This window comes from Antechinus flavipes, chromosome 5, assembly GCF_016432865.1.
Source record: "Antechinus flavipes isolate AdamAnt ecotype Samford, QLD, Australia chromosome 5, AdamAnt_v2, whole genome shotgun sequence".
Lineage (NCBI taxonomy): Eukaryota > Metazoa > Chordata > Mammalia > Dasyuromorphia > Dasyuridae > Antechinus > Antechinus flavipes.
Genome location: NC_067402.1, coordinates 53,624,966 through 53,641,946, shown reverse-complemented (window position 1 = coordinate 53,641,946; position 16,981 = coordinate 53,624,966). Strand labels below are relative to the sequence as shown.

At 34.4% G+C, this 16,981-nt stretch overlaps 1 protein-coding gene across 1 annotated transcript in view; it reads right to left on the bottom strand.

The window, feature by feature from the left end:
* MRC1 (mannose receptor C-type 1) overlaps nucleotides 1-16,981 on the bottom strand; it is a 106,790-nt gene that overhangs the window by 69,874 nt on the left and 19,935 nt on the right. Inside the window, 1 exon segment of the mRNA XM_051962357.1 lies at nucleotides 5,337-5,501. Coding sequence (XP_051818317.1) covers nucleotides 5,337-5,501 — 165 coding nt within the window.

The following is a 16,981-nucleotide window of genomic DNA, read 5'->3' as shown; positions in this document are numbered from 1 at the left end:
TTCTGGAAGACTTGGATAAGATTCAAAGAAGCATCTGAGGTGAACTCAGTTGCAAACTATTATGCCTTGTTAGCTTCTAGCTGCTGGCAAAAAATCCCCCCCCCCCCTTTTTTTTGGCTTGATTGAGGAAGCATTTCCTGCTAGTTCAACTGATATCCAAGGTAGCCTAGCAAATGATGGAGGAAATGAATCAATTCTTAGTGTGGGAACAATTCACACTCTTTGCAGTTTTTGTTTCTTCTCCCATATACTCTAGGAAAAGAAGAAAAGTAATCTCTAGTCCATTGCTCTTTTTTTTTCCAAAAAGCTCAAAAAAAGGGAAAAAAAGAACAGGAAAGATAAGTCAGTTCAGTAAACAGACTGTTACACAAATGCCAAGAAAACAATTCCAACTTTGTATATATTTCAATCAGACACACACATACGGAGAGAGAAAGAATGTAACGTTATGTATACGTAGGTAATGTATGTGTATCGTGTGTGTGTGTGTATTCAGTATATGGGCAGCGAGATGACTCTGGACAGAGCTCAGCCCCAGAATCAGGAAAGTCTGAATTCAAATCTGACCTCCGACATTTACTAGCTGTATGACCCTGGGCAAGTCACTTATCCCAGTTTGCCTCAGTTTCCTCATCTGTCAAATAAGATGAAGAAGGAAATGGCAAACCACTCCAGTATCTTTGCCACGAAAATCCGGAATGGAGTCACAAAAAGTTGGACATGACTGAAATAACTGAAGACAACAAAAATATATGGATATTCACACATCCACACAAATCTATCTGTCTTACCTACCTCTCAATAACCCTAACACTGAGAGTGTCAAACCATTTTCCCTATTCTCCTGTCTCTCTGTGAGTAATTTATGGCTATTCTCTGTACTTTCCAGTTTTCCTCTTCCTTTTGTTTGTTTTGAAAGGACCTTATCCTTGATACATGTAAGAGCAGTGTAAAGTACCTGCAAATGACAGGAAAAAATTGCTGTACAAAATAAACATTATCTAAATTTTATTGTGGCATATAAAAGTTACTCAAGGTTCATTTCACTTTAAAGGAAACCAGCAACATTGGGCTCCATCCCAGTTCCTCTTGAATGTGTTGTCAGTGTTCCATTAATATAGGGACTTGATACCACCAGAAAATAGGCACCAAATTGCACTGTGAAGTGGGTTATCATTTGAGGATGATAGGATATCTACAAGCATTTATGAAGAACTTATATACACCATGCAGTATGCTAAGTACTGGGAATTCAAATAAAAGCAAAAAGATCGTCTATATAGAAGGGGCAGAATGGTGCTATAGAGTAGACAGAGTACCAGACCAAAGCAAAGAGGCTACATTTGAATTGTGGTTGGGCAATTTATTCTCTATAAATGTAATCTGAGAGAAGTCACTTAACTTCTCTGAAATTCAGTTTCCTCATCTGTAAAATAAGGGGATGCACTAGACAATGTCAGAACTCATTTCCCTTTCTACATCTCTGATTCTATGACCCCAAATTATTCAAAATTGGCCCACAGACAAAAACCATTCTCAAGTGTAGATGTTCAAATACTGTCTCCACTTTTAACTTTTTGGAGAGAAGGCATAAATATGCAGCATTTGCTCATGTTTCTGTCTGAAGGCAAAAGAAAAAACCTCCATTTCAACCCAATTATAATGATGGGTCATGCATTCTAAAGTAGGACACAGTCTCCTTACCCCTCACTTCTCAACTAATAGAGTCATATAAAAGACATTGATGATTCACTTTGAATCTGAGGTTGTAAGTTTTTGCATTTCATATTCACTAGGAAAGCAATTTTCTAGATTTATTATTTCCTCTCTTGCAAGTCAAATTTATTATTAACAAAATAAAAATTCTGAATCTACTTTTCCTTTGAATTTCTAAACTTCTAACCTGCTCTTAAAAACTTAAAAAATGATAATTGGCCTCCAACTAATGGCTACTTCAATAATGGTTATGATAAAAATGTCTTGCAAATCTTAAGACAAACTATTGATATGAGCTGGCTTTGGTCAACAAATGGAATTTCATGCTGAAGGGAACTCTCAGTAAATAAATTCCTTTGAGTAATACAGACAGGGATCTGCTCTGAGGCATCTAGTATAAAAATTACCTAGCAGGCCTTGAGAGGTTCAGAGACTTGCCTGGTATAAATCAGAGGCAGAATTGGAACCCTGAGCTGACTCAAAAATCACCCCTCCATCCCCTATATAACACCAACTTTCTTTAATAATGTTCTATTAATATTATTTCTTATTTGAAAAACATGCTACAGATGGTGTTATTTATATAAATGAATAAGTCTAAAAGGAACTATGTTTTTTTCCCAAAGTACAAATATGAAAAATAAATTTTGATTTACAAGAATAACTTTCATTTTTAGGGACAGCAACTATTTGCCCTCCACAACAATTCTGCTCTTCGACCCTGTTGGATAGAGGTGACCTTGAGTTACTTAAGGCTCAAATGGCCTCTCATAGTTTGGAAATAATTCAAGTTGGCTCTATTGTCAGAGGATAGGACCAAGTTTTTGTCAACAAAAGGTTGGCCATCGTTGGTGAATATTTTTAGCCAAAGCAATAGATTGGAAACTTCCTACTATGACATGGCAGTGCTGCAATCTGCATCAATTCCTCAAAAGGAATGTCTTTCCTTTGGTAGAATATAAACTCCTTGAGGGCAAGAACTGCCTTACTTTTGCTTTTTGCATTCCTAGTGCCTAGCCCAATTTTTAGTATATACTAAGTGCTTAAAAACATTACTTTCATTCAGTCATTCATAGACCTTCTCTGGAAGTATTCAAGTACATAGTTGATACACATATTTTTGCTTCCTTTCCTTGAAATCTTTATTCTAAGCTGTGCTCTATTTCTGATTTCTTCAACACTGGCTCTAGCCATTGATATTGCTTCAATATGTTTGATAGTAGGTTGCTTTGCTTCAGTGCTTTCCAAAGTATATTTTTACCCCACTATTGCCATCAAACCATATCCTGAACCAAGCATTCAAGGCCCTTCAGAATGAGATCCCTGATTAGGCAGCTAAGGGACACAATGGATAGACTTGGAATCAGAGAGACCTAAATTTGAATCTTTTGTCAGACATTTCCTAACTGTTTAACTCTGAACAAATCACTTAACATCTCAGTCTCAATTTTCTCATCTATGAAATGGAGCTAACACATAATTTATGTGTTATGTGTGTGTATCTGTGATAAGTATCAAATGAGGAAATACACTTGTTCAAGAAAAAAAGAAGTTAATACTGTACTCTGTGTTTCAGGCACAAATCTACCAGAAATTTTTCTTATCTAAACTAATATTAATTTAATATCTAAGCAATTTCAGCCTCTTGAATTTGACACTCCATTCTCTCCAAGGAAATTTGAGATAATATTTATCATAATCTTGAACAAGAAAAAGATATGTTAAAATATAATTTGGGATATTTCAAAATACTTGAGTAACCAAGCCACATTCCCTAGAAAACTACTTCATCTCAGTTACAATTAAGAGAGCTCTTTCCTTCCTTTCTCAACGAAGAAGGCTGAATCATAGTCAACTGCTATAGATGAGTAAAGAGACTACCCTTAAATGAGTCAATCTCTTCAGAATGGGGAAAACAGAGATGTGTAAACAATACAAGAATTACTCTTTCTTAAAAAGTAATTAACCAACATTAATTTGTTTACCCAAGAAAGACAATTTTGTTTGGGACTCCCAGAAGTCTGGAAAGGACTTTAGAAGAAAGAATTTTAAAAAATATTTGCAGGTGTACTAAAAAGGAGGTGATAAGCACTTTGCAAATCATAAAGCACCATATAAATACTAATTATCATTATTAACTTTCTTTTCAAATTTACTATGATAAATAATCATATAATCATAGATAGCTCTTTGCTATTGCTTGAGTGAGCATTTCTGACTCTATTTTGGGGTTTTCTTGGCACAGATACTGGAGTGGTTTGCCATTTCTTTCTCCAGTTCATTTTACAGATGAGGAAACAGAAGCAACAGGGTTAAGTGACTTGCCAAGGTCACCCAGTTAGTAGGTGTCTGAGCCTGAATTTGAATTTAGGTCCTCCTGACTCCAAGCCCAGCACTCTATCCACTTTGCCACCTAGCTATATGTTGGCATTTCTACTGAAATACATTTATTTACTCATTGTATCTCCTCTGACTCAAGTACCCTCCCAGTTCCTCTCAAGAACAGCATTAGGTTGAATTATTTAGGAAGCTTTCCCTGTTTGGTCTGGATGCTACTCCAACCAAAAGCTTATTGCATTTACTGACCGCATCATCCCTTGGAGTACAGTGTATATTCCCTTGCATTGCTCCATATCTTCTCAAAATTATGTCTTATCTCTACAACTAGTCTGTGAAGTCCCCAGGAGCATGAAGTTTGTCATGGGCTTTGATTTATTTAGATAATTATTTAGATTATTTATTTATTATTTAGATTATTATATATTAGATATATTAGATATTATCCATTATTTAGCTAGAGAAGCATAGTGGTTAGTCAGGATCTGGATTTGAATCCCATCTCTTACAAATACTGGTTATGTGGCCTAGTACAATTCATTTAATCTCTAAGTACACACAATAATTCTCTAAGACCATAAGTTGTATAGAAGGTAAAACCCACCATTGATAGAATTTTTGAATCTGGAAATCCCCATTGAAATCCCAGGTCCAGTCCCTATAACTATCTCGATTGTTTAAGAGCAATGTTTTCTGCAGATTCTCAAAAACATTAATTATGTTTATTGATGATGATGATTGTGATTTATCAGGTCCATTTGTGGGGAGCACCACTTCACTGTTGACTCAGAAGCTCTATACTACAAATCCATTTTTTATTACTTTGCCTTATCAATTAATATCAAACAACATTAATTGATAATGTTGATGAAGACATTCCACAAATCAACACCAGTGACAGAAATGTCTTGTAAATTTTTTTAAAATCTTGAAATGATTTTTAAGTTGGCCCAAAGATTAATTCAATCCAGAGCCATATTGTCTGTCATAGTTGCTTAAGAGTATGCTAACTTTCTGAGTTGATTTTCTTTTGTATATTAGTATTTCTGGGAACTACTTCCACCTTTTCATTTTGATAGCTCTCAGCTCTATATTGTTAATCAAAATTGGTACATTTCATAAGAAGTCTTCCCAGGACACATTGGACATGATTGCATGATCTTCTCCAGTCCATGGCTTGAGGCTGACTTTGTAATAATCTCTTTTATGGTTTATTCTATATACTTAAAAAAATAAAATCAAATAACCTGATTCTATTCATCACTGACTTTTTATTACTTTACCTGTCAGGTATGTTTGCTCAGATACCTCTGTGACGCTCAATAGCTCTGACTGCTGCTGTTGACAGCTCTTTCTTGCTTGATGCCAAGTCAAAGCTGATTTAGAATTTATCTGGTAGGAGATACCAGTCAATGGATCTTTGGTCCATAAACTTTCACTGCCAGCAACTACAAAAAGAAAACATATAAAATTGTGAATTATAATAAGAATGTACCAACTTGTAAAGAAACTTTAAAAATAACATTTAGATTTTAAAATTTAAGTTTAACATAGAAGGACATAATCATTTACAAAAAAAAAAAAAGTTGCCTAAGGAAGGTAAGCAGGTTTTTCTTGTTATTTTTAAAATATTTAATACAATTTCTCTCTTAGGACAGCTCTGGACTTGTGGTAAGGAAACCTAGGTTTGAATTTATCTCATATATTTATTAACTAGGTCATTGTGGGCAAATTACATAGTCTCACTATCCTCATGAGTAAAATGAGAGTGATAATAAAACTTGCAATACCAATCTCAGGGTTTTTTTGTGAAGAAGGCGATATGCAAACTCTAAGAGTCAAGTCAACAAACTCTTGTTAAACAAATATTAGGTACCAGTAACTGTGCTAATCAGTGAGGAAAACAAAGAAATGCAAAATTAACAGACTGTGCTCTGAAGGGGTTTAAGATTTAATGGGGAAGACAACATACAAAAAATAATATACAAATAAGAAACATACAAGATATATTTGAGATAATCTCAGACAGAAGATGCTAAGATTAAGTAGGATAGGGAAAAGCTTTTCTTGTAGAAACTGAGACTTTAGTTGAGAATGATGAGGTTTAGATTTAGGGAACCCAAATGAAATTCGGGTTTCTAGTGATCAGGAAGTACATGATAAGGTCTAGTGACAGGTTCGGGGTTCAGAGAGCCAAATGGAAGGTTTGGCTCCCCTGTACCCCCTTGGGATTCGGCCTTCTGGCGGCACAGAGGTTCTCTGAAAAGGAATTTACAGACCCAAAAACCTAGATTGAGAAAAGAGGTTTATTATGGGGATTGGAAATAAGGTTAAAGCCTGATTAGGGAAATAGGTGAGGGTAAAGAGAGGATGGCACTGGAAAGAGTATTCCAGTGAGCATAGGTTCCTTGGGAATTCCAAGCATGGTATAGCTGGCATGTTTGGACCCTCTGCAAAGAGAGGATTTTAATTTGGCTCTTTTATAATAGGAGGCTTTGGCTACAAGCTGAAGGGGGTTCATCCCAGGTTGGCTCCTAGCTGGGTTTCAGCTTGGAGCTAGAATCTGAATTGAATTCATTGATTTTCAGGACTGAGCCAGTCGCTCCCAGATAACAAAGATGAAACTGTTTGTTCTTCAGGGTGGGGTCCCTAACTGAGGCAGAGTTGAAAGAGATTTTCTTCTTTAAGGATTTTCAGAGTTTCAGAGTCCCCTCTTCAAGAAAGCAGAAGGCTCATTTCTAAGACATATAGAGAATTGACTCTAATTTATAAGAAATCAAGCCATTCTCCAATTGATAAATGGTCAAAAGATATGAACAGACAATTTTCAGATGATGAAATTGAAACTATTTATAGACATATGAAAATATGCTCCAAATCATTATTAATCAGAGAAATGCAAATTAATACAACTCTGAGATACCACTACATACCTGTCAGATTGGCTAGAATGACAGGGAAAGATAATGGGGAATCTTGGAGGGGATGTGGGAAAACAGAGACACTGATACATTGTTGGTGGAATTGTGAACACACCCAGCCATTCTGGAGAGCAATTTGGAACTATGCTCAAAAAGTTATCAAACTGTGCATACCCTTTGATCCAGCAGTGTTTCTACTGGGCTTATACCCCAAAGAGATACTAAAGAAGGGAAAGGGACCTGTATGTGCCAAAATGTTTGTGGCAGCCCTGTTTGTAGTGGCTAGATGCTGGAAAATGAATGGATGCCCATCAATTGGAGAATGGTTGAGTAAATTGTGGTATATGAACGTTATGGAATATTATTGTTCTGTAAGGAATGACCAGCGGGATGAATACAGAGAGGACTGGCGAGACTTACATGAACTGATGCTAAGTGAAATGAGCAGAACCAGGAGATCATTATATACCTCAACAACGATACCTTCTGATGGAAGTGGATCTCTTCGATAAAGAGAGCTAATTCAGTTTCAACTGATCAAAGATGGACAGAAGCAGCTACACCCAAAGAAAGAACACTGGGAAACGAATGTGAACTATTTGCATTTTTGTTTTTCTTCCCGGGTTATTTATACCTTCTGAATCCAATTCTCCCTGTGCAACAAGAGAACTGTTCGGTTCTGCACACATATATTGTCTCTAGGATATACTGTAACCTATTTAACATGTAAAGGACTGCTTGCCATCTGGGGGAGGGGGTGGAGGGAGGGAGGGGAAAAATCGGAACAGAAGTGAGTGCAAGGGATAATGCTGTAAAAAATTACTCTGGCATGGATTCTGTCAATAAAAAGTTATTTAAAAAAAAAAGAAAGAAAGAAAGCAGAAGGATCCAGTATGAGACAATTAATAAAAATAGACAGTCTTTTAATTTTTTTTCTATGCAATGTGAGCTTCGTGAGGTGAGGGACCAATTTCACAGTTCCTGGCACATAATAGGTACTAACAAACGATCAATTAATTAAATTGAACTTAATCTATCAAAAATACAAAGAAGGTCATCAGGGGATCTTTCACTACTCAACTGTCCCCGAGACCCATCAGGAATGAACAAGAAAGTGATCCATTTTCTCTCCTTTATCCACTGAACACTTATGACCATGTGGGTTAGAATGGAAAGAGAGTGTGAACATACCAAACAGAAGCAGAGGAATGGAAAAAAGTCATTCCTTACTAACCCCATACAATCTCTTACATTTAATTATCCACCACTCCATCCCCAACACCAAAACTTATACATTTGTATATCCACAACAACAACAAAGTGCTATTAATGAGCAATCACAAAATGAAAATCAAGTCTGAGGGAATCTCTAGAATTTGTTTCAGTGCCTAATGATTTAAATAGCAAAGCATTAGTTTGGAAGAGTGGTTCAAGTGAATTCAATGAATAGTATGAATGCTATGTATTTGGAGTAAAAATCCCCAAGATTTTAAGCAGATGCCAAAATTACATTCATCCTAGAATCTTGATGTTGGTTTTTGTGCATTTTGGTCATGTCCAACTCTTCACGATCCTATTTGGAGTTTTCTTGGCAGAGATACTAATTGTTTTGCCATTTCTTTCCCCAGCTCATTTTACAGATGAGGAAACTGAGGCAAACACAGCTACTTGCCAAGGATCATATGGCCACTAAGTATTGAAAGACAGATTTGAATTCATGCATATGAATCTTCCTGACTTCAAGTGTACTATTCACTGAGCCACCTACCTGCACCAGAAGCTTGATTAACAGTTCTATTTAGTGCTCTTGTGAATCATTTAAATATCTATTTTCTAGATTTCAATCTGTAAACTTGAAGGTGAATAAGTCAAATGTAAATTTTACCTACTTAAACTCAATTCAGTGCAGAAATGATTTACCAATTGTTTATGAGGCATCTCTGAAAAGTGAAAGAATTCTTTTGAGGTGAACAGGGAATAAATAATTATTTAAGTTAGTAAAATAGCCACTTACTAAGGGGCAGGATATATGTATGGTCACTGAATAGTGACTCTGTGAAGAACAACTTCATTCAGTTTTTCAGCGTCCATTTGATTGTAAACTCCTTGAGGGCAGAAACTATCTTTTGGCTCCTTTTGTTTTCCCAGTGAGTAGCAGTGTTTAACATATTGTTGTTCAGTCATATCCTACTAGCATTGCCCTTCAAATATCAAATAGGACCTTATGGAAATATCATCTGAATATGAATTACATATAATTGTTCATTACTCTATTTCTTTTATCAAAAAATGGATATATAAATATTTATCAAATTATTGTAGTATAATGACAGTTAGATGCTGCAGTGGATAGAGCAGCAGTCCTGGAATCAAGAGGATTTGAGATCAAACCTGGCTTCAGACACTTAACACTGACTTGTGTGTCTCTGGGCAGTTACTTAATTCCAATTGCCTTGCCAAAAAAAATTACTGTAGTATAGACTTTAAACATATGTACATGTTTATATGTTCCAGAGAGCCTTATATAAAAAAGGAAAGTATAACATGTATTACTAATATGTATATAATATATATGTAATATATGATGATAAAAATGATAATATAAACTATTCTTTCCTCAACTAGGAAGTATGTCCCACAATTGTCACAGTATACCTAGGGTCATTTTTTTCCTACAATTTAAATAAAATTCCACTTCTTATTGTATGATTCACCATGTACATTTCCACATAGCTCCTTCAATGATTTTAGACTCTGTAAACATGTTAAGTATATCTAAAGGTCTTTGTTCTTTGGATGCAAAAAGTTGTTTTAATCATTTCTAAATGATGATAAATCTACTTATGAAATATATTTTATGTACTTAAAGTTAAGCCTTCTCATTCAGTTTTTATTTTGGATTCTCAAATTATTGTTGTCATGCATTTTTAATTCTTTATTTAAAAAAAAAGTATTTACTTTCTGAATCCAATTCTCCCTGTGCAACAAGAGAACTGTTCGGTTCTGCAAACCTATATTGTATCTAGGATATACTGCAACATATTTAACATGTAAAGGACTGCTTGCTTTCTAGGGGAGGGGGTGGAGGGAGGGAAGGGAAAAATCGGAACAGAAGTGAGTGCAAGGGATAATATTATAAAAAAAACTACCCTGGCATGGGTTCTGTCAATAAAAAGTTATTATAAAATAAAATTAAATTTTAAAAAAAGTATTAACTCTGTCAGTATCTGTAATATTCACACTGAAAACATTTCATTTTGCATGTCTTTCCAGACACTGATTCACATTAAATTAGAAATTAGCCAATTTCTCTTGATCACACAGGTCTTCCTGACCTACATTCTGCCCTAAAATGTAATTGTGTACTTCTAAAAAGGAAGTAACCATGGATCTTTCTGTCAAATGCACAAACCACATTCAATGACATGAAAATTAGAGGAAAGTCCCATGACACAACAAAGATAAAAAAAATGCAATGTAAATGCCAAACAGGGACTGTATTTAAAAGTTAATTCAAAAGGCTTTTACTGATAGAATTGGTAGAAAATATGAAGCTAAAGACAGAAGATAATATGTCTGCAAGATATTTGAAATAACAAAGCATTACTCCTAGAAAAGTTGTTCAATTAGATCCAACAAGCATTTTTTAAGTATCCATTATGTCCTAAATACTTTGCTAGGTGTTGGAGAATATAAAAATAGAAAATAAAAATCATTTCTTCTTTCAAAGAACTTTGCTGGAGATTGAGGTAAAGGGAATAATGGGGACAAGGGTAGGAATGGTAAAAGGATTGTTGCTAAACTATTTCAGAGTCTTTGTGACCCCATTTTTGGCTTTGTTGACAATATAATGAAGTGGTTTGACATTTCTTTCTCCAGATTATTTAATAAATGAGTAAATACGGCAAACATGGGGAAGTGACTTGTCTAGGATCACACAGCTTGTAAGTCTCTGAGGCTGGATTTGAACTCAATTCTCCTGTCTCTAGGTCCAGTGTTCTATCACAGCACAGATATCTAACTGCTTCTACCAAAAGTAAACATACAAATAAACACAAGATAATTACAGGAAGGAAAGAGTTCAAGTGATTAAGAATTCTCAGAAATTTATTCCTCATTAGGTATACTTAGAATATATATACAGAGCAGATACTGAAATATGACAAACTATGGGATGTGCCAGACTTAGTGAGTAATCTAAAAGGATTCCATTGTCCATTAAAGTGGTGTCATTCAAGTGAGAGAAAGTATAACAGCTTTGACTTGATTTTAAAGAAAGAAATTGACCACAAAAAGAGTTTGAAGGATTGAAAAGGAAGTCACTATATGGTACTATACATAATTTCGCCTATAATTGCTCCTTGTTCCTTCTGAAGTTAGACAAGGAAAGCTGAGCAATCCAAAAACCCCACTGTAGTCATCTGAGGTGTCCAAAATAACAATTGAGAATATGTCCCTTCTCCTAATTTAATTTAAAAAGTGGGAATCCTGACTTTGCATTCTAGAGAGAGGAATTAAATAAAGAAAAGAGCAAACTCATGCATTTGCTGACTAGAGCAAAAGGGAAAGTGCCCCACAGATGTGCAATTCAGCCTTCTCTAAACCAGATGCCCAGAAGTTGCAAACTAAAGAGAATTTAGGAAAAGGGGGTCTTTTCCTTTTCCTGTTCTCATGATATAGTTAGGGAGACAAATAATTGTTTAAATAGGCGGAAAAGATTACAGTAAACAATGCAGAAAACAAAGAAACATATACATTAGATGTCATCAGGTCAATTACCAGTTCCTCTTTTTCCTGTATTGGACCTGGCTAATAGTTTGTGGTTTAAGGTAAAATAATATGGTCGCTTGATTTCAGTTTGTGTAAGTAGATTCACATTTCATAGGATTTTAAAACAGTAAGGTCTTAAAAAAAAAATAAGAGTAGCAGAGATATCCGTTGGTAAAATGCATTTGAAGACCTTGGTGTATGATAAAAGTAATTAATATTTTTATTTTCCCTTCAGTTAGCTGTCACAGTTAAATGTCATAGAGAGGGAGAAATATGTGATTTGTTGAAGATGCATGATTTAGAGGCAACAAAATTAATCTTATGCCAAATATACTCAAGATTCTACTAGTCAAAACCAATATATCGCTTATATAGGACTTCTCTGCATGTTGGGATTTAACATATAAATGAAGATTCCTTTATTCTGTAGAAAAGGGAAAGAGTCTGATTTCTTTGAACAAAAGGATTTGTGTGAATTTAGAAATTAGGATGAAATTAACTTTCAGAGCAAGGTTTTCTGGAGATTTGCATTAATGGGAAAGATACACACTTTGTGTAGGGAATGGAGGATGTGTGGATATGAATGTATTTACATATGTTTGTTTATATACATGCTTATCCAAAAAATCACAGTGCAATTTTAAGCATTAATAACTTCAGAAATAGAAAAGTTATATAAATTTATCCTGAAAAAAATCACTTAAAAGATTAATTATTTAAATGTCTTTTAAACTCAATTTTGTAAATTTTGGATAACATATTTTTAATTTTAATTTAATTTTCTAGATGGCAATCTCTTATAGCAGTGGAAGAGATCTTGCGTGGCCACCTGATCTGTCTCTATTAGACTTCTTGTTGGGTCACATAAAAATTCTCTCACATGCATCAAAACCTCATTCATTGAATAGCTTTAAGGATAAAATTATAAATGCAATTCTTTCAGTCACTGAACTGATGAAATTTTTACAAAATTCAAAAACCCATCAAAGTGACATATAGCACAAGATAGTGTCTATGCTGAATTTTAATGAGAAATATATCCATAATTAATCAATCAATAAACATTTTTAAGTGTTAACTATGTCCTAGACACAGTGCTAAATGCTGGAGTTTAAAAAAGGTAAAAGACAGACACTGTCCTCAAAGAGTTAATATCCTAATGGAGAGACAACAAGCAACAGACATACAAAGCAAGCTATATATATAGGATGATTGGAAATAATAGAGGGAAAGCATCTGCAAATATAGTGTAGCCACACATGTTGAAAATTTGTATCAGTTGGTAAAATGCATTTTCTAAATTCTTCTTTAGAATGCAAGCATTTTGAGGATAAGACCTAACTCACTTCTGTGTTTCTAATTCCAGAACCTAGCATAGTTCCTCACCTGTAGAAAAAACTATATAATTGTCTGCTAAATGAATGAATGAAAGAACAGATTACATGACTATACATATACACCTGACATCAGAACCATTGCAAGTCATCTCTGGGGATCACTGACATATGTATGCACAGATAGTTGATCTGACCAAAAGGGACAGTAAAAAAGAGTTCTACACATGGAAAAACCATCAAAGCTGCAGAGCTGGAAACAAATAAAGGTAAAATAACAGTTCCTACTTACAGGGAGCTCAGAATCAAATGGGAAAGATAACAAATAAGTAAATGTATACAAACAAACTAGATGTAGGATAAATAGAAATAATTAAGCGAGAGAAGACATGAATTGAGAGATTGAGAAAGGGTCCCTATCAAGTATGGGATTTTAATTGGGATTTAAATAAATAAGAGAAGATTGAGATGAAGAGGGAGAACTTTCCAGATTTGGGAGACAGTCAGAAAAAAATGCCAAGAGCAACAGACCTTGAGATGATGTTCTATTGCTCAAAGTTTTTTTGTTGAAAGTCCCAGGACAAAATGTGAGAGACAGGAGCACTTCCTTTCAGAAGGAGAAAGGGAGATGTCCACCTTTTTATTTAATCAATAGGATCGACAAATGGTGATTAAGTGCCCACTGTGGGTAAGGCACCTGTGAGACAAAGAGAAAATTTACATTGTTCCTGCTTTCTAGGAATTTGTCAATCAGAAGCAAGTAACAGTTGCAAAGAGCCATTAATAAAATTCAACCGCTTGATTTTGAAAATGAAGTCTAGTGAAAGGTTAAAAGAAAGGATTTCCCCAATGACACAACAAGGTTCAAAACCAGGATTCAACTCTAAGATCCCTAACTTCATATCAATTCCTTTTTTTCTACTATCCTATACAACAGTTCTACACATCTAACAACTAGCTGATATGAGTACTTTTTACATTTACTCTTCTTTATACACATAAAGTAATACAAATTATCTAAGTAAAAGTCACCACATTAAGTATCTACAAATGTATCTAGTTGCAAACTTAATCTTTGGCCCTAATACTTCTGTATTAGGAATGTCTATTCCCATTACTATGACCTGGGTATATCCTAGGCATTTAATAAATGTTTCTTGATTTGACTCCTTACTCTCACTTTCTGAACTGGATCAATTGATCTCTAAGCAATGCATAGGTAGAAGAAAAAGAGAAAAAAATAAAATTTGAGTTACAATGTGATGGAAGCAAAGCAGAGATTCAGAGAAAGGTCATTTTATTTTAGAAATATTAAGGTTGGGGACAAGTTGGGTGAGAACAGAGTGGGATCAGCAAAGACTTTTTTGGAAATATACTTCTAAGCTTAGCCTAGAAGAAGAAAGTTCTTTACGGTCACAAATAAGAAATGTGAATTTCAGGCATGGGATAATAAGTTTTTTTTTTTTTTTAATGTTTAGTCATACAAGCAAATGATTTAGTGTTTGAGATGGAGGGGAACATGGAGGAATGGTTCTCCCAAATTGGAAATTGAAATATAAAAAATGGGAAATGAAAATTAATTAAGTGGTTAAGCTGGTCAAGGTGAACAAAAAGTGGGAAACCACGTGTCCCATTCATAAAAAACAAGCAACAGGATAGAAAGAAGTTAGAGAAGAACCTTAAATGCCAGAAGAGAAAGAAGACAATTAATAGCAAAAGAAGAATGGCTTACTTTTTATAGTGGCAAGGAATTGGAAATTGAGTAGATGCCCATTAATTAGGGAATGACTGAATAAGTTATGGTCTGTGAATGTAATTGAATATTATTGTTCTACAAGAAATGATGAGCAGGATGATTTCAGAAAAGTCTGGAAAGACTTGCATAAACTGATGCTGAGTGAAGTGAGCAGAATCAAGAGAATATTGTACACAGAAACAAGATTATGTCATCATCAACTGTGATAGACTTGTCTCTTTTCAACAGTGAGGTGATTCAAGGCAATTCTACTACACATGAGATGTAAAGACAGATCCACATTTAGAGAGAGAACTATGGCAAATGATTATTGATCAAGGCATAGTATTTTCACCTTTTTGTTGTTGTTTGCTTGTTTTTTTCTCTTTCTCATGGTTTTTTCTTTTGCTTTGATTTTTTGTGTGCAATATGATTAATATGGAAATATGTTTAAAAGAAGTATACATATTTGACCTCTATTGCTGTCTTGGGGAGAGAGAGTGGTGAGGGAGGGAACGAGAAAAATTTGCAACCCAAAGTTTTGCAAAGGTGAATGTTGAAAATTTTTTAAAAAGAAGGATGACTTAGAGAACAAGGAGAGAACAAAAGGGAAACCAGTGTTTTCCTCCACTTAGGTCTTACTATTGTCTGAATCCTTTCTACAACTTACTAGTAGACTTATATAATTCATGATCTGGAAAAGTTAATGGTAATGCTTGATGATATCAAATTGGAGAAAGATCTCTTGTAGATTTTCTAAGGTATCTTGACCTTGACCTTGTTGTGTTGAAGATTTGTCCTAATCTGGATCATACTGGATCATAGAGGAAGAATTGGAAAGGACTTTGAGGCTATTAAGCCCGACGACTTGGAAAGCCATAGAAGCCAAGCTTGACTTATTGCAGATGGCATAAACTGTGGAGTATAATTAATATGATAAATAACTGAGTCAGAATTTAAAAAGATTGCTAAGTTTAATTTTTTTAAAAGAGGGAAGTGTATTGAATTGAAGAAGATTAGATTCAATAGGGATGATATAGAAGTTATACTCTTGGGTTCAAAATATCACCTTCATGAATGGAGAAAAGATGGTAGGACAATTCTTGTGAAAAAGAGTTATACATTTATATGAATGAAAATGCAACATGTCAGTGGTGGTCACAAAAGCTAATGCAGACTCTAGGTTATATTAAGAGAGGCCCCAGATCCAATAAGAAAGCAACTGATGATAGTAGTAATAGTGTATCCAAGAAAAAGCAACAGTTTTAACTTATTCTAAAGTTCTATTCTGAGAACTTATTCTGAAGTCTCAGGATTTAGATTCTGACTTAAATATTTGCTATCTGTATGGCTGGAACTAGTCACTTGCATTTCTCTGTATTAGTTTTTTTTTTTTTTTTTAATCAGTAAATGAGTATTCTGTGATTTCTTAAGATCTGTAACTTTTAGTTTTAAAGCTTCTAGTGTACTTCTCAATGAGACTTTGGAGAATGCAGTTGTCTCTTTAAGAGCACAGAAACCAAATGTAATGTTGAGAAAAGCCGTTTGTGCTGGCAATTTGGAGGTCAGCTGAGATAAAATATCTTCCATAAAGTGGTATATATTATATGTAGAATATATATAGAGAGAGTATATATATATATATATATAGAAGCATAAAGTGCTTCTCCCCATGGAGTTGGGGAGAAGGTGTGGGTTTTATCTGTAACTAATGAGAACCTATGGGGAATCTCTTAACAATTACAGGAAGAAGGTGATGTGAAATGTCTTCTTCATCACAACACTCATAAACAATATATTATTATAAAGAAAACTTATAAAGAGAATTTGAATGATATATGAAGAATTTGTGAACAATTAGCAAGTACAATGTAGTTTGGAAAGAAGGTTTCCTGTGATTTCTGAAGAGAGAAAAAAGATGAACAAAGAGAAAAGATCAATCTGGCTAATTTCCAAAGAGATTGAATTTGACTTTTATCTAGGGATAAATATGAATAAGATCTTTGAGACACTTTAATCAGTATCTGAACTGAATTGAAATGAGACTGTTTGTAGTCAAATGAAAAAGAATTTCCCCCCTATTTATATTGAGAGTTTGAGATAAGTCTGGCTGTAAACTTGAACATGATTAAAATTTGCAGATAATTATATATGCATTCTTATTATTG